This window comes from Zea mays, chromosome 7 (assembly GCF_902167145.1).
Source record: "Zea mays cultivar B73 chromosome 7, Zm-B73-REFERENCE-NAM-5.0, whole genome shotgun sequence".
Taxonomy (NCBI): Eukaryota; Viridiplantae; Streptophyta; class Magnoliopsida; order Poales; family Poaceae; genus Zea; species Zea mays.
The window spans coordinates 38,001,804-38,026,287 of NC_050102.1; the positions used below are offsets into that span (position 1 = coordinate 38,001,804).

Genomic DNA, 24,484 nt, shown 5'->3' on the forward strand with positions numbered 1-24,484 from the left:
GAGAGACAGCCCTAGGTGCCAGGAAAAGACTCGCGCCGGATTTTTGCCAAGATTCGCACGTTTGCGACTTGGGTGAGCTGTGGAACACGGGCAGAATGAAAGCTCCACGTGTTCGACGCGCTCTGTGTGCGCCAGAGCACGCCCGCGCGCGCCCCGCGTCGCGCCAACGGCCAGCCGGCGCCCTGGCCCGCGCCGCGCCTATAAAGCCCACCCCGGCGTCGGCTACACTCTTCTGCGCACGCTCAAACCTCACCGGAGCTCAGTTCACCGCCGTTTGCCCGTGCGCGGCGTGTCCGCGGCCACCCGAGCCACTGCCACCGTAGACCGGCCAGCCCAGCCCTTCCCAACCCTGTCCAACCCTCTGAAACGAGTGTACACGCCCCAGTGAAGCTCCCCGAGCGAGGAATCGAAGCCTGCTTCGCCAGAGAGGCCAGTCCACGATCGCCGGAGTTCACAACCCCGCCGGAGTGCGTGGACCGGGTAAATCACTGAGCCATTTCTCGATTCACTGCACAGATAGCCTCTACATCACCCCAGGAAGCTCACCGTGCCGTTGGATTGGACTAGGTCGCCGTGGTTTGGCCGGCACACTCGCCGCCGACGAGAACACCCGCCTGCGCACGTGGACCGAGCGATTCCGGCCATCCCCGCCGTCGAGCCGCACCTCGCTGTGACCGCCAGAGCCTCCCCGAGCCAACCCTGCCCTTCGCCGGACCTATCTCGCCTCCGGTAAGCCGCGCCACCCTTTTCTTTCCCCCGGGTACTGTTTACATTGGGGGAAGGACTGCGGGTGAGAGGAAGAGAAGGTCAGGGGGCTTTTTGAACTGTCAGCGACTCAGGGGAATAGTGGCGCAGGGGTAGATTTGTGCGGGTTGATTTAGTTTAAACCCAGGGACCTCGGTGTAAACTGCTTTTCCAGAAAACCTTATTAAATCTGATTTTAAATTGAACAAAAACTTTGAAAATCCATAACTTCGGTTTAGTTCATCCAAATTTGGTCAAACAAATTTTGTCAGACTCTAAATAATGTAACCTACTTAAGAAAAATATAAAACTCCCTATGTACTATAGAAAATTTTAAAGTTCTGATTTAATTATAGTTTTGGCCAAAAGCTCAATAATAGAAAGAAAAATAGTTGTACTATTTGGCTAGGGTTAGAAGTTTATGTCCACCTACTGACCTAATTAAAAATGCTAAACCTCTCTGACCAACCCATTAAGGCCTAGTTTGGGTACTTTAGTATTGAAGTGATTTGGAGGGATTGGAGAGTGTATAAATCCCCAATAGATCAAAAACTCTCATAATACATCCCAATCCACTCCAATCCCTTTCAATACTAGATTACCCAAACTAGGCCTAAGTTAGTTTTTACCCCTTATTTTAAAATATGCTTAAGGTTAAGAAAAATAGAAAATGTGATTTAAATAATGAACCAGAGGGCACCCCTATTTTTGTTAAGATACTTATTCAATATAGTCCACTGGAAAAATCTATCATACCCAGGTTTAGTATAAAATAAGTGGTATACCTTTTATTTGGATAAAACAAGGAAAACTTAGAAAAACCCTACAAAAATAACCTCAAGGTGAAAACACCCCCACCCTTGGGATAGTTAATGTTTTGTTATTAAGAACTTAGGAAAAATATGAAATCTGCTGTTTGACATTTTTCAAATAACCATGTAGTAGAAAGTGCCTTTTAGGCATTAAACTTTAGAAAATCATAACTGAATAACCACCCCTTGGCTTTCTGTGATTTTTGGCACAGAAGCCTATTTTTACTATTAGATGCCAACAAAAATAACCTTTAGGACAGAACCCACCTCTAATTAAGAGTTGTAGTACAAAGTGGCCCATTTACCCAACTTTTATTATTTTTGTCTAAAGCACAACATTTTTGTTTTGAACCTCAACTTCCTAGAAGGGCCTACAGTGACCAATGGCAACCCACTATAATTTTTACAAAATTTTTGGAGAAAGTTAAGCTACTGTTGCAGTTCAAACCCCACTAAATTTCATAAATAAAAAAATTAAGAAAGGAAAATGAATAATGGAAATTAGTGTCATCCTAAAGCCCTTGTAAATTGTCCACTGAAATATATAAAGGCAATACAAATCCACTATGTTTACCCTAAATGAAAACTTAAACCTAAAAGTGATAAGCATAACCCACTAAAAGCCCCGCATGACCAAGAAACCCTAAGTTACTTCTGGACTTAGTTTCTTTTTAGCATAATGTTATTAAATCCTGCATAATCATGACATACATGTTCATTGCATTCGATAGACTGTAACCTTGCTGACGGAGAGTACGTCCTCGTGCCGGAGCAAGGAGCTGCTCAGGAGGTAGCCCCGGATCCAGCCCAGAGTCTGCATCAGAGGATGTGCCTGCCACTGCTTTGGAAGGCAAGCCCCGGTTTATGCATAACCTGTTAATTATGCTATTCTAATATACTTAATGATTGTAGGATTGATTGTGCACTTAAGTGTAGGAGTTGTTTGAAACCCTAGTTGCATGATCTCAGGAATCCCATTGAGATGAATACTAGTATGCTAAGTCGAGTAGCTGCTTTATTAATTAGGATCTCGGTAGAAGTCGAGTGATTTTTCTAGCACTCGTGCGAGGTCAGGAATTGGCTGTATCCACTTTCTTATCATATTGATGTTAGTTTGTGGGCAACAATCCATGGGGATTGGTTGTCTACGGGATAAAAATTGGAATAAGGATTAAGGTGTGGTACCGTGAGTCAAGCGTTTGAGCGTACTAAACACATACCGAGAAATATGGTAAATCGGTAAGCCTAGTACCTGAGTGAACCTGCCCGCAGACATATCCCCTCACGCGACCTGAGACGAGGTCTCTCATTCCGGTTATGGTGGGTACAAGTGCGGTCACTGCACGACGGCAGTCGGGGTCAGTGAGGCATTGTACGCCAAGGCGGTGAGCCCTGATCTGTTGCCAGGGAATCGATGGGGACGGTTGATGTGTGTGGGGACGGAGTGCCCCTACATGTCGTGTGTTTAGGTTTACCTTGCAAGGTTTAAAAATTCGATTCGAATCGTCTGCTTCTCGCAGCTAATGAGACTGCTTGATCCATGCTGCTACATTGAGTAACAAGTGGAATTGTGCTGAGATGATACAAGATGTTGATTGCTAAAAATGTTTGCTACTATGTATGAGTAGATAGTACACATTTAGCCTTAACAGAGTCACACTTAAATTGGCAAAGTTAAAACTTGACTTAGAAACTCAGCTAGTGCTTTTGGCAACCAAACCCCACAGCCAAACAGCTGCATGTCTAGAGGTAGAGGAGTAGACTCCTCACACCGGGTAAGTCTAGCTGAGTATTAGTATACTCAGCCTTGCTTGTGGCATAATTTTACAGGTTCTCTGGAGGACATGGTTGCTAGAGTGACTTGGCCGTCCACCTTACCACCGGGTTGGACTGTCGAGTGGGACCCTACCTCGGCTGAGGAGGAGCATGAGGAGTGATGGGACAGGCTTCCCCATCCCTCTGTTTATTTACCGTTAGTTTTATTTCGCTGCACTCCGAACAATGATGACTCCTTTTGCAAAACCCCGATGATGATGTAATAATTTAATACTCTTTAATGCATGGTTTTATGCTTTATTGTATTTGCTATGTGACTCACCATCGAGTGAGACTGTGGTACTTGATCCTGTCAGTGGCCGTGTCGGACTAGATCCGAGGGATTGACGGGTTATTCCCATTTAAGTGTGGTCTAGCCTCTACGGCGGGGCTTAGGCACTTTCGTTGGAATAATTCGAACAGTTCCGCCACACGTCGGTTTCTGATCTAACGGATAGATTCACCCGATACCCCTTCGTGCAGTAGTTTTATTAAAGAGACCCTCGGTTTGTTTAGAATCAACCCGCCGTCCTAGGTTTTCGCGCGCAGGCCCCTGTATTCTTGCAAATTGAACCCTTGACTTTTATATATTCACAGAATTAGACCTAATTTCATATTTTGAATTCCCAAACTTGTTTATTTCATATCGTTTGCATATGAAGTCCAAATTTAGTGATTCAAATTGCAAAATGTTCATGGTATTATTCTCTATTCAAATAAATTAGTTCCATTTACACCTTGTGCTCCCTAATTTTATAGATAACTATTAACTAGTATAGGTATAGATTTGGTGTATTTAATAAAATAAAAAGGGAAAACCCTAGAGATTAAAACATGCTTAATCTTGTGAGATTAACAATGTGTATTACATGAATTCATCTCTGTTCTAATTTTTGGTCACAATAAAATAAATTGAACTATGTTATGTATTTGTGAGTAACACTTAGAGAGGTAATAACCTATTTCTAAATGAAGTTAGTTTATGTTATAGTTTAGGTTATACTTTGAACTCATTATACCCTATGTAGTATTGTGTCTTGTAATATGTATTCTTATGTTTGTACATGTTTGGTGTACTGTTCAGTTATACTTTCCAAATGTATTGAATGCATGCTCGCTTTATTTAGTCAACGAGCAGTCCGAGGTTCCTGAGTGTGTTGTTAGAGACCTCCCTGAGCAACAACCTGGTGAAGGCAAGTGTCCTCTGACCTATTATATCCTACATACTTTATGATTCACTGTCCCGCATTACCTTATCTAAACCTAAGGATTGACTAGTTTGTATGTACCTTATCCTTGTTTACCTTTTGGGTTATCATGGTTAGCATTTTGCTATTGGCTTAACTTTAATCAATGAACATGATGTGAACATTTATGATACGATATTGTTATCCTGATTATGTTGATGATCTTGTGACACTCTAGGGGGCTCAGGCCTTTTTCCTGAGTACCTCTCCGTAAGGACCTGTTCGTGGAGTGACCACCCGGATAACAGTGCAACCATGAGGGTGGAATGGGACGCCCTTAGCTGATTAATTAGATGAACCTAGGGGTGTAGTTGGCTTTGCCGGAGGGCCGTCAATGGGGGTCGGGGCGTAGTGCTCGCTCTGCCAAGGGTGGGGTGCAGAGGTTCATTCGATTTGGTTTTGTTAGTAACCTACCTTGGGGAGGTATACTGCGTTTGTACGACTGGTGAAACCTAACGAGCAGCTATGCACCAGGGGAGTATTTGTAAAAGCTATGTAGTGTATCCCTGGCCATTCACCTTGGTAGTGAAGATCGGGTCTGTACAACCCAGGCTGGAAAGGGATCACAACTCGTGGGTAAAGTGTGCAACCTCTGCAGAGTGTTAGAAACCGGTATATCAGCCGAGCTCACAGTTAAGAGCAGCCTTGGGATCCTCTTTGATTAGAAGAATTCTAGTTATTTTTATGATGATGGTTAACAATGATGTTATAAGTCTAATCTCTGGTATTTCCTCTTTTGAGGGAGTATTTTTCGGTAATAACTGGGTTTATTACTAAAACTTGGCTCTACTAATAATAATAAATACTTGACCAACTAAAAGCAACTGCTTAACCTCAACCCTACATACAGCTAGTCCACTTTAGCCAAACGGGACATCTACTGAGTACATTGATGTGTACTCACCCTTGCTTTACAAACCACCCCACCCCAGGTTGTCCCCATTGTACTCAGTGCTCAGGAGGTGATGCTGGCAACATGGAGGACTTCGAGGAGTTCCAGGATTACGACGAGTTCTAGTTTACTTAGTGGCAAACCCCCAGTCAGCTGCTGTGTAGGCTTATCATCTATGTTTCGTTTCTCCGCACTTTGATAGTTATGTTAAAGACAATGGTTATGTATTAGACTCTGTGGATGTCTTAGACATCTTGATGTAATAAAGTACATTTCCGCTATTTATTTTGAGCATTGTGTGATGATGTCCAATTATGTAATCGTTGTGTACGTGAGTTCTGATCCTGGCACGTACATGGTTCGCATTCGGTTTGCCTTCCAAAACCGGGTGTGACAGTGCTTGTACCTTTTATTGAACCTATGTTCACTCTGTTTCATATGTTTGGTGTACTGTTCTTTTGTCATTCTCCAAGTGTGATGAATGAAAGATTGCTTTGCGTGGACAACGGGCAGTCCGAGGTTTCCGAGTGTGTTGCAAGAGACTTCCCTGAGCAGCAACTTGGTGAAGGCAAGTGTCCTCTGACCCATTATGTCTTACTTACTTTATAATTCACTATCCCGCATACCATGATCAACCTAAGGACTGACTTATGTTCTGTTTTTCCTGTCCTTGTTTACCCTTAGGAATTGGTTATTATGATTAGTATTATGCTACTGCTTTACTTTAATTAATGAACATGATGAGAACATTTATGATACGTTGATGATATCATGATTTATGATGATGAACATGTGATACTTTAGGGGACTCGGGCTGTTTCTCGAGTACCTCTCCGTAAGGACCTGTTCGTTGGATGACCACCCGAGAAAACAGTACAACCATGAGGGTGGAATGGGACGCTCTTAGCTGATTAATTGAAGGAAATTGGGGGTGTAGTTGGCTTCGACGTTGTGCCGTCAATGAGGGCTGGGGCATAGTGCTTGCTTGCTAAGGGTGGGTGTCGAGGTTCATTCGATTTGGTTTTGTTAGTCACCCACCTTAGAGAGGAGTACTGTGTGTGTACGACTGGTGAAACCTAACGGACGACTACACACCAAGGGAATCTTTGTAAAGGCTACATAGTGAATCCCTGGCCATTCACCTCGGTAGTGAAGATCGGGTCTGTACAACCCAGGCTGGGAAGGGATCACGACTCGTGGATAAAGTGTGCAACCTCTACAGAGTGTTAGAAAACTGGTATATCAGTCGTGCTCACGGTTAATAGAAGCCTTGGGAGCTCCTTTGATTAGAGTAACTCTAGGTACTTTTATGATAATGTTTAATGATGATGATAATATCTATGGTAGTTGGTATTTTCTTGGAGGAAGTGTCATTTGGATAATAACTTCAGATTATTGATAAAACTTGGCGTTTCTACTAGTAATAAATACCTGACCAACTAAAAGTAACCGCTTTAAGCTTAATCCCACATACAGCTAGTCCAATTTAGCTAAACGGGACATTTTCTGAGTTTGTTGATATGTACTCACCCTTGCTTTAAAACACCAAACGCTAGGTTGTCCCCATTGCAACCAGTGCTCACGAGAAGATGAAGGCAGTGCGGAGGACTTTTAAAAGTTTCAGGACTATGAGTTCTAGATTATATTTGTTATGAAAAGTAAGCAGTTGTTGACTGCTTTGTAACCGGCATTCTCCAAGGGACGTGCCCCTGCACGATCCCCATGTACGGACGTGACTTTTGGCCACTCCTTTAGTGTCTCCTTCTCTTGTATAAATATCAAAAGCAATAAAGGATGAGTGCCCCTTTTTCATTCTCTCGCACAACAGTTTCTATTCATCACACGTCATCAGCACTTGCTTTTACAAAAGAGAGCAAAGGCCAAAACAAGAACAGCGGAGGCAAGAAGTTCTTCGTCAAAAGAAAAACAGTCGGATTATGCGGAAGTCAATCCAATGGAGGAAGAATTATGCCTTGTAGACAATGGTACCACCAACTCTATTCTTCGGGAAACAAAATATTTCCAAACTCTCACAAAGAGATCAGGAAATATTTTGACAATCGTTGGGCACGATGCGAAAATAGTTGGCTCTGGACGAGCGACTATTACGCTCCCTATGGGTACACAAGTCACTATCGAGGATGCTTTATTGTATCCCGATTCAACTCGTACCCTTCTGAGTTTTCGAGATATTCGGAAAAGTGGTTTACATATTTCTACTCATACAGAAAATAATGAGGAATTTCTCCTCATTTCCAAACCTTCTGAATATGGCGCTAACATTCTGGAAAGAATACCTTCACTTCCATCCGGATTGTACTACACATACATAAAACCAGTACCTCATGTTACGCACAAAGTGATTTTTCAGAATGTAGATTCATTCAAGACCTGGCATGCACGTCTTGGTCACCCTGGAATAGGGATGATGCAGAAAATCACAGGTAATTGCATCGGTCATGAATTAAAGTCTGCCAAATTCCCCAAACCATCTGATTTTATATGTACATCATGTGCAACGGGAAAGCTAATCTTAAGACCATCTCCTCTTAAGATTCATGCTGAACCACTCAAGTTCCTTGAACGAATTCAAGGTGACATTTGTGGACCCATACAACCATTATCTGGACCGTTCAGATACTTCATGGTATTAATTGACGCATCTACACGATGGTCACACGTATGCCTTCTGTCTACACGTAACCATGCTTTTGCTAAAATCATGACGCAAGTCATTCGATTGAAAGCACATTATCCTGAACATCAAATCCAAAAAATCCGCCTAGATAATGCGGCTGAATTCTCTTCTAGAGCATTCAATGATTATTGTATGGCCCAAGGAATACACATTGAACATTCTGTGCCTTATGTACATACTCAAAATGGTTTAGCTGAATCTCTTATTAAGAGGATCAAACTTATCGCAAGACCTTTACTTCATGAATGCAATTTACCTACATCCTGTTGGGGTCATGCAGTTTTACACGCTGTTGATCTTATTCAACTTCGCCCAACTGCATATCATACAACATCTCTGTTGCACCTGGTACGAGGAAATCCTCCAAATATATCCCATCTGCGGAAATTTGGATGTGCGGTCTACACCCCTGTATCACTGCCTCAGCAAACAGCTATGGGACCTCATAGGAAATTGGGCATCTATGTGGGATATCAATCCCCATCGATCATCAAATACCTAGAGCCCCTTACAGGGGATTTGTACACAGCTCGTTTCGCTGATTGCATCTTTAACGAGGACCATTTCCCAGCATTAGGGGGAGAATTCAAGTATCCTAATGAATGCCAGGAAATCAATTGGGATGACAAATCCATCCTGTCCTCAGATCCTCGAACCCAGGAATCTGAGCCTCAAGTTCAAAAAATTATAGAATTGCAACATTTTGCTAATAATCTGCCTGATGCGTTTACTGACTATAATGGTGTCATAAAATCCTTGAATCCTGTTGCGCCCAGTCGAGTGGAGGTACCACGAAAAACCATTCAACCATCTTCTCAACCAAAGAGGGTGAGGGCTGCTAAGCAGGATAATGCTTCTACTAAGCGTCAAAGGAAAGAGAGGAACATTCGATCCTCCAAATCAGTAAACGAAAGTCAACCACCAGTTGATGGACACCATGTGGATACTGTACATCCACAAACCAGCACTCATGTGCACAATTCAGATGTTGCTGGTACATCGGAACACCCTGTATCTACTCTTCCTGTGAATCAAGAAGACTTTCATGGGGTACATGAGATTTCCATTAATTATACTAGTTCTGGAGAATTGTATGATCGTAAAACTACGGTCATCAATTCATGTTTCTCATCAATCATAGCTGGTAACCTTCTATCTGACCCAGACCCTAAATCCATGGCAGAGTGTCAACAACGCTCGGACTGGATCAAATGGAAGGAAGCAATTAACTCTGAATTATCCTCACTAGCAAAAAGAAAGGTATTCACCCCTGTGATACCTACACCTCCCAGAATCCATCCTGTTGGATTCAAATGGGTTTTCACCCGGAAACGGAATGAGAACAATGAGGTTGTGAGATATAAAGCGAGATTAGTTGCTCAAGGGTTTACCCAGAGACCAGGAATTGATTACAATGAGACATATTCTCCTGTTATGAATGGAATAACCTTCCGGTATTTAATTTCATTGGCAGTACAAAAACGTCTACTTCTGCAGTTGATGGACGTCGTGACCGCATATCTTTATGGGTCACTAGATTCGGACATATACATGAAAGTTCCTGATGGAATACCTGTACCGAATAATGGCAAAAATCGTAACATGTTTTGTGTCAAACTCACCAAATCTCTATATGGCTTAAAACAGTCAGGGAGAATGTGGTACAATCGACTGAAGGAATTCCTTATGAATAAGGGTTATTCTAACAGTGATGATTGCCCATGTGTCTTTATAAAGAAATCTTCTACAGGTTTCTGCATCATATCAGTATATGTGGATGACTTGAACATCATCGGCCATAAACGTGATATTGATGAGACACACAATCTTTTAAAGACGGAATTTGAGATGAAGGATTTGGGTAAAACCAAATTTTGCTTGGGTTTGCAACTTGAGCACCTTCCCATGGGCATTCTCATTCATCAGTCTGCTTATGCGCAGAAAGTATTGAGTAAATTCAATATGGATAAAGCATATCCGTCTAAGACTCCTATGATTGTCCGTACCCTAGAAAGGGATAAGGATCCTTTTCGACCACGAGACGAAGGAGAAGAAATTTTGGGTCCTGAGTACCCATATCTTAGTGCAATTGGAGCACTTATGTATCTAGCAAACAGTACAAGACCCGATATTGCTTTTGCGGTAAATTTACTTGCTAGATATAGTGCATCCCCTACCAAACGCCATTGGACTGGAATCAAAAATATTCTTCGATACCTCCATGGCACGGCAGATCTCGGTCTATTCTATGGAAGAAATCAAGATCCTAGCCTCGTAGGGTACACAGATGTTGGTTATCTTTCAGACCCCCACAATGGAAGGTCTCAAACTGGGTTTGTATTTCTGAATGGTGGAACTGCTATTTCTTGGAAGTCATCCAAACAAACTCTAGTAACAACATCCACTAATCATTCAGAGATTATTGCCTTGTATGAAGCCTCACGTGAATGTGTCTGGCTTCGAAGGGTGATTAATCACATTCAATCATCATGTGGGATTCATTCCATTGAATCACCCACCATTATCTATGAAGATAATGCAGCTTGTGTTGCTCAGATGCAACAAGGTTATATCAAGAGCAATGTTACCAAACATATCTCCCCCAAGTTATTCTACCCTCATCAACTTCAACAGAGTGGTGAGATTAAGATCATGCAAACTAAGTCTTGTGACAATCTCGCAGACTTATTCACTAAGTCGCTACCTTATTCCACATTTCGGATATGTGTTAAGGGTATTGGTATGAGTCGACTTAAAGATTTGCTTGCATCAGGGGGAGTATCTCTTGATTAATCTAATACTAACATCACATTGTACTCTTTTCCTATATGAGTTTTACTATCATGTTTTCTCATGTTAGGTTTTTAATGAGGCAATGTCAACACAAGCATATGTCAGTCTCTTGATTTTTCCCATCAGGGTTTTTCGTTAGAGACACCAAAGACATACCATATACTGTTGATTTTCTCCAAATTTTTCCCACTGGGTTTTTCTGGAGTGTTACACAGTATATTATTGCAAACCACCTTTTGCTTATAGGTTTCAAGGGAGGATATACATAATGGACAACTGCTTAAGGGGGAGTGTTATGAAAAGTAAGCAATTGCTGACTGCTTTGTAACCGACGTTCTCCAAGGGACGTGCCCCTGCACGATCCCCATGTACGGACGTGACTTTTGGCCACTCCTTTAGTGTCTCCTTCTCTTGTATAAATATCAAAAGCAATAAAGGATGAGTGCCCCTTTTTCATTCTCTCGCACAACAGTTTCTATTCATCACAATATTAATAGCAAACTCTCAGTCAGCTGCATGTGAAGGCTTTATCATACCGCCTTTCGTATTCGCACTTTGATTATAACTTAATGACTCTGTGAATATCTTGGACATAGTGGTGTAATAAAGTACTTAATTCCGCTATTATTTTAAACAGTGTGTGATGATGTCTAATTATATAATCGGTGTGTACGTAATTTTCTGATATATTAGGAACCAATAGTATCGATCACTACTATACAGCCAATACCGTGAAGGCAGATATACAGCCAATGCCGTGAAGGCGGAAAGCTAGGATGGCATTCCATCTATAACTCTAACAGTACAGACCTTACTGAATCTAAGGCTAGCTCCAACAACGCACTGTAAAGCGTTCTGTACTCTAAATTTAGAGTTCAGAAGGGTCCTCTAGGCGCCCAGCAAGGACCTCTAAATCACACTCTAAATTATAGAGGATGCCTCACGCACCCTAGATGTGGAGACTTAGAGATGTGCGCTATCCGGGCGAGTCGTCGGGCTCGCGCGGGGGTGAAAAATCCGAGCGCGCTGTACTCCCGTCGCTGGCGACTTCGATCCATCTCGGCGAGGGGGCCTCGCGGCGCTGCTCGTCGGTGGAGCCGGCCAAGCTGGGCTCGAAGAGGTCGTGCTCGAGCAGGTCCGGCGGCGGACCGCTCTCGGTGGTTGGAGGCAAGGAGGTGGCCCGCGAGGAGACAAAGATCGAAGGCTCCGGTGCAACCGTCGCTGTTCGTCGCCGTCGAACCGCCATCGCGAAGAAGCTGAGAAGATCCACGGCGCCGACGAAGGAAGGTGCGCAGAAACGCAAGCGCATCTCGTCGCTGCCATCTTCATCGTCTTCCAGTAGGTCGGGTGCTCCAGATCCGAAGAGAAAAAGGTACCCATTGCAGATCCATTGTGGTTTCTATGATTGAAGTCATTGATATTGTAGAACTCGTCCAGATCTAGGGTTTAAGGTAACGCCAACACACATTCCATGCTTGTAGGCTTCATTGACCACTTGGTATTGTCTTGATTATTGCTATTGACAGTGACAAAATTTGATTGTGCTACAAGCTTTGTTGTTGTACGAATGGATGTGTATTCACAAATACTTGGCGACTGGTTTTCACACACTAAATCATCATCACTAGGGTTTGTCTTCATAATTGATGTTTGCATTAACCAAATTTCATTCTGCTAGAAGCTATGTTGTTCTAGGAAACGTTGTGTATTCACAATGAGTTGGCGAATGGTTTTCACACACAGAATGATCACCACTAGGTTCTGTCTTCATTATTCAATTTGACAGTGACAACATTTCATTGCGATGTGTATTGACAAATACATGGCGACTGGTCTTCATAATCCATTTTTACACACTCAATAGTAGCTGGTACGGACTATATTTACCATTATAATTTATGAACTAGGCCACGGTATACATAAAAATTTGACGTACATATATTAACAGAACCATATGTTTTATGTAGACCATGGATTCGGAGAACGCAAAGCTCCGAAGAGCACTCGCTCATTTAATCAGAGTAGTGGAGGAGCGTTGTGCCGACATCGTCGATGTCGTCCACGGTGCCTTCCAACCAGTTAGCGGACCAGTCCTCAATGAAATGAATTGTGCATTAGTTTAGATCGAGGACCTCGCCAACGACCTTGATCAGCTTGCACTGGAAAAAGACTGGGAGATGGAGCACATGGCCCCTTCACCAATTGCTGAATCATCACAAACAGAGGATGAGCTTCTGATTGATTATGATTCAGAGTTGAACAATGACGATATCGTCGGCTACGACGACGGCCGTGACTACTCCACCGACGACACCTATCCCTACTAGATTAGCAAGCACCTAAGGAAATATGTGTATGTGTTAGGTTTATGTATGTCGTACTAGTCTTTTGTATGTGAACACAACTGATGTGTGCCACAAGTTCCTGCTTTAGTTGATGTCCTGTTTATGTTTGTCGATACCTATCTTTGGTAATGCTTAATGTTATGAACTTTGCAATATATGTAGTCTTCACCACTTGTGACTTTGTTGTGCCTGTCCTGTTTACAGTCTCATGGTTTGTATTCATTTCATATGGTTGCCTCAAATGTACTACACTTATTTAGTTGAATATGTTGTATTTTTTGTGTGAGTAGCTTCATTGTACAGTATGGGTACGAACTGGAACCAAGTTATGGCACAATATGGAACTTACCTATCCGAGGATGATGGCACTCAGTTTCAGAACACTGCATTTGCTCCTTCGCCTGAGATACCAGCCCAGGGATCACCAGCACCACCTCCAGTGAAGAAGGCTCCTCAACGCACAAAGCTAGCAAATTTCACGTCTGAAGAGGATATGAGGGTTTGTCAAGCTTGGTTGGCTGTGAGTTGTGATCCCATTGTGAACACTGGTCAGAAGCGTCAAGGATTTTGGAATCGGATTACAGAGGCATACAACTCTCGCAGAGGATCAATGCCAGAGAGGTCTACAAAATCTCTCATGAGCAGGTGGGACAGTATCAAAACTCAATGTTCTACATTTGCTGGATACATGATGGCTGTGCTTCGACAAAACCCAAGTGGCATGACTGATGCAGATAAGGTAAGTGTATGTACTATTATGCATATGTTCTTCATCAATGTACTTAACTACATCCCAGTGGTTCATTAAATGCATTATATGTTTTGCAGACATCTCTTGCGGCTACTCGGTTTGCTGTTGTTGAAAAGAAGCCCTTCCATTTCTTACATTGTTGGTCCATATTGAAGGATCAACCAAAATGGATGGACCAGCACATGGGTAACCAAAATCCTCCACCCAACCCAATTGGTACCCAATCAAATACTATTGACTTAGATGCTGGTGAAGACTCAGCTCCATCAAGTTTTACTTCGAAGAGACCGCTTGGTCGTGATTCAGCCAAGGAAAAGGCAAAGAAGCAAAGATCAGAGAACACATCATCCACTGATTCGGAGTACCTAACACGGATGGGTGAGCTATCTTTGGAACGGTTATCTATGTACAAATCAGTAGCTTCAACTGAGGAGAAGAAGTTGGAGTTCATGAAGAAACAGGAGAGGCAGAAACTCATATTAGAGAGGAAGAAGCTTAATTTAGAGAAGATGAAGATGGAACGACAAAAGGTGAAGGAGGAGACGGAACAGGAGGTTCTCATATTGAGCATGGATTTGACAAAATGTAACCCCCTCCTTCGACAGTACTACGAGGCGAAACAACAGGAGATTCTGGCAAGGGTTACTGGAAGCTCGTCGTCAAGCAAGTGAATGTTCATCAAGACATTGTAGTGCTTGAGGAAGTATTGTTAGTTCTTTTCGAAAACAAGTTTATTTTCAGCACTTGTGCACTTGACATTTTCCTGTTGTGTCATGGTTTGGAGAACAAGTTTATGTTTGTGCACTTGTCAATTTTCTGAGAATGGAGAACAAGTTTATGTTTCTGAACTTGCGCATTGTAGTGGTTGTCGAATACTGTTCTTGCTTAATAATAGTAGACTTGCTTAATCATATTGCAGTAGTTGCATTACAGCATGACACATTGAAGAACAAGAAATGTGAACAAGTTCATCTGTTTGCAGTACACATAGTAGCTTGGGACAAACAGAACCTACGACATTACTGCATAGTAGCTTGGGACAAACAGAACCTACGACATTACACATGACACTACGACATTTTATTGATGGTAGAAACATAAACTACATACTTAAGTAGCTCCCGATCCAAGCCGCGCCCAGTGGTGGTGGATTAGATCAACCTGCAACTGATTATATTTAACTGGATCATGTAGTTGGTCGTACCTATTGTTTATGTACTCATTGCGCTCCGACATTGAACCATGAGAAGTGTCGGCCAAAACTCCGATGTTGTCGAAGCTTGTGTTCAAAGACGAAGGACCTTCATCTTCTACGATCATGTTGTGCAATATGATGCAAGTTTTCATTATATCTCCAATGTGTTGTGGAGACCAACCATATGCAGGACCACGAACTATGGCCCATCGCTTCTGTAGTACTCCAAATGTTCGTTCAATGTCTTTTCTAGCGGACTCTTGAATAGTGGCAAAGTGTTGTGTCCTGACATCATACGGATGACGGATTGTCTTAACAAACGCTGGCCAGTCCGGATAAATACCATCTGCTAGGTAATATCCCATGTTGTACGTGTGTCCATTGACAGAGAAAGTGACTGGTGGACTATCACCGGTAAGATGCGAATCAAACAGGTTTGAACGCTGAAGAACATTGATGTCGTTACAGCTACCGGGCATGCCGAAGTATGCATGCCAAATCCACAGGTCATATGAGGCAACAGCTTCGAGGATCATTGTAGGGTGTTTACCGTGACCGGTAAACATCCCCTTCCATGCAGTTGGGCAGTTACGCCACTCCCAATGCATGCAATCGACACTACCTAGCATACCGGGGAAGCCGCGTGCCTCTCCAACTTGGAGAAGCCTAGCGATATCAGCAGGAGTTGGTTTCCTGAGATAGTACCCCCCAAAAGCGGTTTGGATGGCGGTGCAAAAGTGTTTCAAAGCCTCATGTGCCGTAGATTCACCAATGCGTACGTATTCGTCAACGGCATCCGCAGGAACACCATATACAAGGATACGTACGGCAGCAACAACTTTCTGAAGGGCAGATAGACCTAGCTCATCGGCACAGTTTGGACGTTGAACGAAGTAGGGATCCACTTGTTGCACAGCAACAACGAGGCGCTCGAACACATGGCGACGCATGCGAAACCTATATTGCAAAACCTATATTTCAGTACAAGTGTGAAGTACGTACTATGGACGTGAATAGATGTGCGTAACAAAAAACATACCTCCTCCGAAATTGTGCATCCGTGTACACCGGTTGCGCGCAAAAGTAGTCGGCTCGGATTCTTGCATCACCGCTGATATGGTCACGATGGATTCGAACACGACCGGGAATGGAACCAGCATACCGACGCTCGTTAAGTGCACGACGCCTACGATGTTGGTACGTCGCAACCTCGAGCTCATGGTCTTCATCTTCCATGTCTTGCGCCATGCGAAGAAAAATATTGGAATCTACGAACGGGTTCATTGTTGTGGAGGAGTGTATGCGAAGTGTGAGTGAAGTGTTGAGGTAGTGAATATTTATAGAAGGGATACGCTTCGGAGAGAAGTCATACTCTTGTCGTGCAGCCGAAGCTAGTCGATGGCTTCTTGAAGAAGTGTCGTGGCTTACGGTGGAAGCATGGCAATGTCTAAACATTTTTTCATACGATTGAAATATTGTGACACGTTTTTTCAACAACAATTACACAAAACATAAAATGGAATGTTATTTTTTTTTTACAATTCCAAATTATGAATGAACCATTTTTTAGATTATTATTTGTAAAATTATTGAATACATTATTTTATCATCCTTACAATTTGATGAAATGGGTACAAATCAAAGAAAACAGAAAAAGAAATGGAAAAGGGAATTCTGTTAACACTGTAGCTTTAGGGAATCGAATTTAGGAGACGTTGCTGGAGACACAGAATATATAGAGGACAGAATCTTTTAGAGTGTGCTGTAAAGTACAGGGAATATTCCTTTAGGGGACGAAATTTAGAGGACGTTGCTGGAGACAGCCTAAGGCCTCTTTGCTCCCCTATCATTATATCATTATAAATAGGATTAAAAAAAGAAACCCAAGAAACCCCTTGCTGGGGTTGTTAAATACACTATTATGGAACCATAAAAGATACTACATCGTTCCATACGCATATACCACGGCATTACATTTTCTGTATCTCACATTCATTCTTTCTACGAAAATTTCACAAAACCAACTCAGATGATTACAGTACACAACAAAAAACAGGCGCATTTACATACTTTAATTAACTATAGATTAATGCTAATATTCTGTTTTTTCTAGTATAGACGAACATGTAATGAACAAGCCCTCCAATGAACAGGCATACATAAATAATGTGCAGGTTGCTCTGTTCCACTGGCAGATGCATTCCTGCCTGCCTTATTGAGAACCAAGTTTGTACACGGGAGCAGTGCAGAATCAAAATACCTTGCTGTTCGGCTCAGCCCATCTATATTGCGACCAAGTAATAAAGAATGCTGCACAATCAAACACTTGCATATGCTGTATTCCACGGCCCAACTGCACAAGGATTGCCGCAGCCTCCATTTTCCCCCAGTATATCTCTCAGATATTAAGTAGGTTCACCATGGATCAAAAGAAACTTGGGACATTTCATGTCTCTTATCTACAGACACTGAATATGGGGACAAACACCAGAAAATATACTTCAAGCATATGCAGATTGGGGGAGCTGATGCACTGACATCCTAGTTGCAATCCAAACCACACTCCTCAAGAAGCGGACCATCATCCTTCGCAAGGAAAGGATCAATCCGAACCCAAAGGAGCGAGAAGATTGAAGCCAGCAGAATGGACCAGACGATGACAATCGTTGGTGTCCTGTTTTGCCTTCCAACCAAACCTTTGAGAAAGGGATAAAGATGGACAATCACCCAAAATGCAAAGAATAGCTTCCCAAAGAGGGGGCCCCATGACTCATATCCGTTATTGATCGCATTTGAAACGCCAGCGACCACACCAATGAAGTTCAATAGAAGCAAGGTGGTAGGAGGTATCAATAAGGTAGTCCATTTGAATGTATATAGCTCTGAGAACTCCTCATCATCTCCACCCTTTGATGTCACGGTGAAGCTTGTATCAACACCAGCTATGACCTTGAGAAGTCCCTGGAACACAGCAAAGAGGTGTGAGGACACACCTCCAATGACCCAGAACTGCTCATTCCTCCACCAGTCATCAATTCCAACACCACTCCATCTCATTTCTAGGATGCTCGTAGCAAAAATGCAGATAAAAAGTGACATGAACCACAGGCTGGCAACATTATTCAGCTGCAGCAGATGAAACAGTGAACATAAGCTTCAGACATTGCACAATATACAAAACTAGTTTTTTTTCTCGAACAACAAACTATAGTTGCTTAAGCTTTACCTCTGGAGTGATAAATTTCCCTGTCAATAAACAGATGGCAGGCAATGTACAGTAAGCCAAGAGGGGAATAGATGTCCAAGGATACACGATGGAGTTGATGTAGGAAAATCTTTCCAAAAATTTCAGACCGCCACCATACCCATACCAAAGAGGGCAATGATTGCTGAAGAAGATCTCAATAGACCCAAGAGCCCACCGAAGCACCTGGTGAAGACGATCTGAAAGATTCAGAGGTGCAGAACCTTTGAATGCAACCCGTTTAGGTATGCAGTAAATTGACCGCCAACCATGACAATGCATCTTGAAACCAGTTAGAATATCTTCTGTAACTGATCCATAGATCCAGCCAATCTGAAAAGTAAGATGACATATGATTCACTATCTAACATATGTTTTGACTCATAAAGCAATAACCACAAGCTCTAGACTTCACCTCTTTTCCCCAGTCTGTCTTGTCTTCATAACCACAACTAATGACATGTATAGCTTCTTTCAAAAGAGAAGCAGGACTTGCACTCTTCAAGGTTCCACCATTCTCGAGAAGTGTGGATGTAACAAAAACAGAAGATTGGCCAAATTTCTTTTCTAATTTTTGTTGATTTACAATACCGGCCTTTTCATTCTCAGCTCCTACAGGGAACCGCACAAGGTTACATTGGCAATCACAATGAAGTTTCAAGAATATAGTGTTTCTTTGGAAGCTCACAGTTACCTGGAGCAGCTTCGTCAATTTCACCAAGAGCATATGCAGGGGATTGGTTCTCTTCTTTCTTGAAAAATAATAACTTTTTCTTCTCTGTTTTGGGTTTGGTAGTCTTCTTTTGCTTCCTATTGCCAAAGCAGCAACAGCAAAAGCACCACTTGGGCCAGCAGTTGCAAGTCCTTGATGGTGGCTTCTTTGTTTTGGGGGCATCATAACCATATAATGCCTGCCTTCTAAATACACATCCAGTACCAACATAAATTGGACCCTGAATACCATCCAAACCTTTCATGTTGATCTGCACAACACAAATGTTAGTAAAACATTCACCAAGGAATACATATTATAGACAACAGAACACCTCAGAAATATGAATGCTAAATCTTACATCAAAAAAGACAACATTCCGGTTAGCATATCGGTCATGGCGATCAATCCCATCAAATCTTTGAGGGAACTGTACATAGCAAACCTTCTTTCCTAGTAAAGGGTCCATCATAAAACACATTGCTTCCTTTATAGCCTTGCTGTTGTTGATGTAGTGATCACAATCCAAGTTTAACAAATATGGAGCATTTGTTAGTACAGCAGAGACTCGGACCTGTGATACAAACAAACAAAAGTAATTAAAAACCTATTGTATCCCATAGGTTATAGAAGACAGACAAACAAATGATTCAAAGATGTAACAATTACCAATGCATTCATAGCACCAGCTTTCTTATGATGGTTATAGCCTGGTCGTTTCTCTCTAGAAACATAAACCAATCGTGGCAGTTCATTTCCCTCACAGTCAAGGCCTCCGCTTTGGCCAAGGAAGACCTATATTTACAGAAAAAATAATTTTCTTGTCTTGGTGATAAGAGAAGGGAAAACAAATAGATGCTTGAAGCATGCCACAATAAGTACTACTTAGCAACAAGCCATAAGGCTTACCTGAATCATTCCAGGATGATCACGAACATTGTTTCCAGGCCAGGGGGTTCCATCTTGCATTGTCCATCCTTCTTCAGGAACTTTCTGGGCTTTGGCAACTAAGGCATTGATTCTCACCTTGAATTCCTCATACTCTCTCTGAAAATTATCCAAACTTGGTTTAATTAACATACTCTTAACAATACCAGACAACACATTAAAGAAAAGGACAAATAAAGCACCTTCATTGCTCTCCTCTCCCTAACAAAGTTTGCTGCCACCTTGTCTTTCAAGTAGTCTATCTTCTGTTGGAAGTACCACTCTGGAGCGCGAGGTTCAATATTGTACCGTTTGCAGAAAGGAACCCATTTCTTTGCAAATTCAGATGTTTCAGATAATGCTTCAAACGTTAGCATTGCAGCACCATCATCAGAAACATAGCAAGAAACCTTATCAACAGGATAATCCACCGAAAGGATAGATAGAACAGTATTTGTTGTGACCAAAGGAGGTTCCTTTAAGGGATCAACCGTACTGACAAAGAAATCAATTGGAGCAAGTTGAGATGGCTGGCCTTCCTTGTCGAACCTATCCATACAAGTAATTAGTCTCAAAACAACAGGAAGAGAAGGCTAATATTAGTAGGTGGCAACAGCAACTAACCTCAGTGACAGCCGGTCTAGGTAAGTCTCTCTCTCAATAGGGAACCACTTTGGGAATTGATCAAGAATCCAAGACATGGCAAACCAGATTTCACAGATAACAGATATGAGCCACAAAGCAAATGCATCATTCACCGGATGCATCACTCGGTAGTGGAAGAAGAACCCCAAAACCACAAGCCGAATAATGATAATCATCCTATATGGATTAATCTGGCTTGATGGAAGTGGAATTTTCCTGGACAGTTGTTGTCTTGCTTCATCCATTCTGGTAAAGAAAGAAAAAATCAGGTAAAATCTAGTACTTGGGTCTAGTAGCTAGTAACAAGACAGAAGCAAAGATCTGCTTCTGGAAATACCAAATAGAAGGTGACATGTAGTAAATATACAAAGATACATGCAGGCAAATAAGTTAAATTTTATAGAGCACACACTATGCTGGCCTATCGTGCATTGCGATCATTGATTCATACAAACAAAGGCAAAACTAAAAATATGAATCGACCAGTTTCTTTCATTTTACTAAGAAAATTGGAAATGCTACTTTTTTGTGAGTGATAATTATGACAAAGGAAAAAATGGTATCCTGAACAGAGGATGGACTATTTTGGAAATTAATTTGGACAAATTCATGTAACCAAATAGCATAAAGCATTAAAGAGGCATAAAAGTAACAAGAATCAAACAGTTTTGAGGGTCATACAGTGGTAGATCAGCATCGTCACCATCATCACCACCACCATCATTCCCCGTCTGGTGCATCCTCTCTTGTCTCTGCTTCCAATTCTCCATCCGTTCCTTCCAAGCAACACTACCATACCCATATGCAGCAAGATCCTTGGATGGGTCCATAGACCTGGGTTGCACTGGAACACAACAACCGTTAATCAGTTACATTCAGGGCACCATGACCACAACTATGTTTTGGCTGATGATCATCCAGATACATACCAGGTAAGCTGGGATCCGCATAAGGAAGGGGATGTATCCTCTTTCCCCCACCACCCATGAAAGAAGGCACCAGCGCGTGCTGCTCCGGTGGGATGTCATCCACCTGCGATCAGACCAGAAACAAGCAATTGAGCCATTGGCACACCAATATCCCACAAACGGAGGTGGCAAGCGAATAGTGATACTTGGATTCGGCAGTAACAGTACCATCTGCCCGTTGGTGAGGAGTGGAACATTGGGGTTGAGCTGGAAAGCTTGTGGCGCGCCATTAGGGTCACCTCCACGGCCGTAGCTCATGTGGCCGTAGAGCATGGACTCGGCCACAGACTGCGAGTCATGGCCGTCCCAGTTGAACTCGTTGTCCAGGTCATCGACGCCGTCCTCCTCCTCGTCACCGGTCACACGCTGGCAGCCTGCAAACAAAGTCCGGCGCATAGGACCGAGCTGAGTGGGCAATTGAGACTAAAGAAGAATCATCGAATGCCGCCCGACTAATGCATTAGCGCCAGGGTAGTGGAGCTGCATTTCGGTGGATGGGGTTGGGGACACCCACCCTTGAGGCGCTTGTATCGAGTCTTGCACTGGGGGCAGTTCTGCGTGCCCTCCCGGCGCTCGTATTCGTAGCAGTCCCGGCAGACGGGGAAGGCGCACTCGTTGCACGCCACGAAGGGGTCCCCGCCGGGGGCAAGGCCGACGTCGTCGCCGCAAATCTGGCACACCTGCCCGTTCTGCTCCCGCGGCGGCTTCGGCTGCACGCACGCGAGCGCGCACACAGCAGACAGCAAAAGTTAGAAAGGGAAAAAAAACAGCAACGTAACGCTCGCTCCTCTCGCAAGCCAGCCGGAAAAATTGAAGCGCGCGCGTACCCCGGGATCGCCGTCGCGGCGGATGACGACGAGCTCGTTGCGGTTGTGGGAGCCGGCCACCAGCCCGGCGCTCGCCTCCATCGCTTCCTCCCCTCCACTTCCGCCGCCGACGAAGGCAGAGGATACTGACCGTAGCTCCTCTCACTCTAGCAGCAGATCCTCATCCCCGAGTGGTTTCTCACCGAACGCCGAGCCGCGCCACGCCGCACCGACGAGGGAGAAGAGGAGAGGAGAGCAGGAATGCGTGCCAGTGGCGACAGGCGTCGGTGGGAGGGGATTTAGCGAGCGGGGATTTTTAAAGAAAATTGGGGGAGAAGGAGAGGAGTGTCGGTGGGCGCAGAAAAAGGGAGGCGAAAAGAAAAAGGAAAGACGGCCAAGGAAAGGGCCGCGCCAACTACTAGAGTTGAACAGATGGAAATGGGAGGTAATTTTGGGATGGAAAGCGCTAGTACAAAAGTTTGCCGCGTTCAGAATCACAGGTGTTTTATGGATGCCCATGCGACGATTTCAACCATCTCACTTACGAAATCCGTCTTTCAAAAATTAATACGGGGATGTTTGATTAATAATGTAACTACTAACAAAATCTCATAGATCCGCATTGAAAAAATATATATATCTAGAGGCATATTATTCAGCTGCTGCGATGATGAATGCCCGACAAAATGGTAGTCAGTGATAACGCCAAGATATGGTGACAACCGAGCATAACGGCGATGCAAGAATCCTATATCTGTTGCTTACGAAATATTCGTTGTTGATATAAAATTTATATCTAGGAAAACATACATGACCATTCTCTTGGGGTAGAATAATATATGCTAGAAAATAAAAATCAAAAGTCGACTGGAAAATAACGACATGGCTCACATGGGCATTCCAATTGTGATGGAGTATATTCCTTGAGACATTTTCATTATTGATCAACATTTAATGTAATGTTTTGCTATTTCTAACGCAACACCAAATAGATGTTACATTAGTATATTGTGAATGAATGTGAAATTTTGTACCAGTAATATGGAGTAGAAACTAGTAATATAATCTTGATGATTTATGCCCACATCATTGACATGCTACTAGGAAAAAAACATCACTTTTGTTTGCAATGGTGAATGTAGAACAAAGCAGTATCAACATATAGGGCTGGACGAAAAACTCGTGGCTCGTTGGCTCGCTCGGCTCGTAGCCTGCTCAGCTCGACTAGGATCGGATCGTTTAAATTTTTACACGAGTTGAGCCAGCGTCCCAGCTCGGTTTCTTAACGAGCCAGCTCGAGCTGATCTCGAGCCAGCTCGCGAGCTAACCGAGCTGCCACATTGCAGCATTCCAATTCGGGCCGGCCTTTCACAGTTTCACTTAATCACTTGTTTGGCCCATCAGTCGTAAGCCCAGGCGGCCAGGCCCAACGCTCACCGCTCAACAGGCACCGCACACGGCCACACGGGCAAATGGCCACGGGCCACCGCTCCAGGCTCGGCAAACGGCGTACTGCTCAACTGATCCACTCCAGACACCAGAGAGGCAGAGACCAGACTCCAGTCGGCATCAGCCACTCAGCCGCTCCCGCTCAGGCCTCAGCCGCGCGCAAACCCTAGGTGTCTCGGCGTCGGCGACGGCCGACAGCGACTCGGCGGACGGCGGCTCGGCGCTCCACTCGTCTCCACCGACCACCGGCCAGGCGGAGCAGCAGTCCAGGCAGCACCGCGGCACAGCGCCAGCGGGCAGTGGCCAACCGGCCACCAGGCACCGGCATCGCGCGCGGCCGCGCGCCCAAATGGCCACCGCTCTAGGCTCCAAGCCTCCAACAGTCCACTCCAGGTCTCCAGCGTCAGGCTCACTGCGTCTCAGCGTCTGCGGACTCAGCGT

At 43.6% G+C, this 24,484-nt stretch overlaps 3 protein-coding genes across 4 annotated transcripts; 1 reads left to right on the plus strand and 2 right to left on the minus strand.

The window, feature by feature from the left end:
- The first annotated feature begins 13,650 nt into the window (after positions 1 to 13,650).
- LOC103633830 (glutathione S-transferase T3-like) lies at positions 13,651 to 14,768 on the plus strand. Its single transcript, XM_008655501.1, has 2 exons — positions 13,651 to 14,085; positions 14,175 to 14,768. Exons 1-2 carry the CDS (start codon positions 13,651 to 13,653, stop codon positions 14,766 to 14,768), a joined length of 1,029 nt encoding a protein of 342 aa, XP_008653723.1.
- Positions 14,769 to 14,975: 207 nt separating this feature from the next.
- Positions 14,976 to 17,043, minus strand: LOC109940745 (protein ALP1-like). 2 transcript variants are annotated; one of them, XM_020540864.2, is made up of 3 exons: positions 16,665 to 17,043; positions 16,332 to 16,560; positions 14,976 to 16,249 (listed from the first exon to the last, which is right to left on the minus strand). In XM_020540864.2, the coding sequence occupies exons 2-3, from the start codon at positions 16,538 to 16,540 to the stop codon at positions 15,208 to 15,210; spliced, it is 1,251 nt and encodes a 416-aa protein (XP_020396453.1). In that variant the 5' UTR covers positions 16,541 to 16,560; positions 16,665 to 17,043; the 3' UTR covers positions 14,976 to 15,207. The 2 variants fall into 2 exon arrangements, with proteins under 2 accessions (XP_020396453.1, XP_020396452.1); XM_020540863.2 differs by having other exon boundaries at positions 16,332 to 16,961.
- Positions 17,044 to 17,302: 259 nt separating this feature from the next.
- On the minus strand, positions 17,303 to 22,876 carry LOC541805 (cellulose synthase 7). Its single transcript, NM_001111487.2, has 14 exons — positions 22,616 to 22,876; positions 22,303 to 22,498; positions 21,957 to 22,162; positions 21,750 to 21,852; positions 21,502 to 21,664; positions 20,800 to 21,066; positions 20,379 to 20,724; positions 20,158 to 20,295; positions 19,918 to 20,043; positions 19,610 to 19,822; positions 19,231 to 19,519; positions 18,952 to 19,148; positions 18,519 to 18,869; positions 17,303 to 18,418 (listed from the first exon to the last, which is right to left on the minus strand). The coding sequence occupies exons 1-14, from the start codon at positions 22,694 to 22,696 to the stop codon at positions 17,834 to 17,836; spliced, it is 3,261 nt and encodes a 1,086-aa protein (NP_001104957.1). The 5' UTR covers positions 22,697 to 22,876; the 3' UTR covers positions 17,303 to 17,833.
- Positions 22,877 to 24,484: the final 1,608 nt, after the last annotated feature.

What these genes read in the sequence shown, in the direction of transcription:
- LOC103633830 (XM_008655501.1), top strand. Translation starts at nt 13,651, where the DNA reads ATGGGTACGAACTGGAACCAAGTTATGGCACAATATGGAACTTACCTA. An exon ending in GCATGACTGATGCAGATAAG is followed by an intron (nt 14,086 to 14,174) that starts GTAAGTGTATGT and finishes TATGTTTTGCAG; the next exon opens with ACATCTCTTGCGGCTACTCG.
- LOC109940745 (XM_020540863.2), bottom strand. Translation starts at nt 16,747, where the DNA reads ATGTTTAGACATTGCCATGCTTCCACCGTAAGCCACGACACTTCTTCA. An exon ending in GATGCACAATTTCGGAGGAG is followed by an intron (nt 16,250 to 16,331) that starts GTATGTTTTTTG and finishes TTTGCAATATAG; the next exon opens with GTTTCGCATGCGTCGCCATG.
- LOC541805 (NM_001111487.2), bottom strand. Translation starts at nt 22,696, where the DNA reads ATGGAGGCGAGCGCCGGGCTGGTGGCCGGCTCCCACAACCGCAACGAG. An exon ending in GACGATGCTGATCTACCACT is followed by an intron (nt 21,067 to 21,501) that starts GTATGACCCTCA and finishes TTTCTTTACCAG; the next exon opens with AATGGATGAAGCAAGACAAC. An exon ending in CTAGACCGGCTGTCACTGAG is followed by an intron (nt 20,725 to 20,799) that starts GTTAGTTGCTGT and finishes TTGTATGGATAG; the next exon opens with GTTCGACAAGGAAGGCCAGC.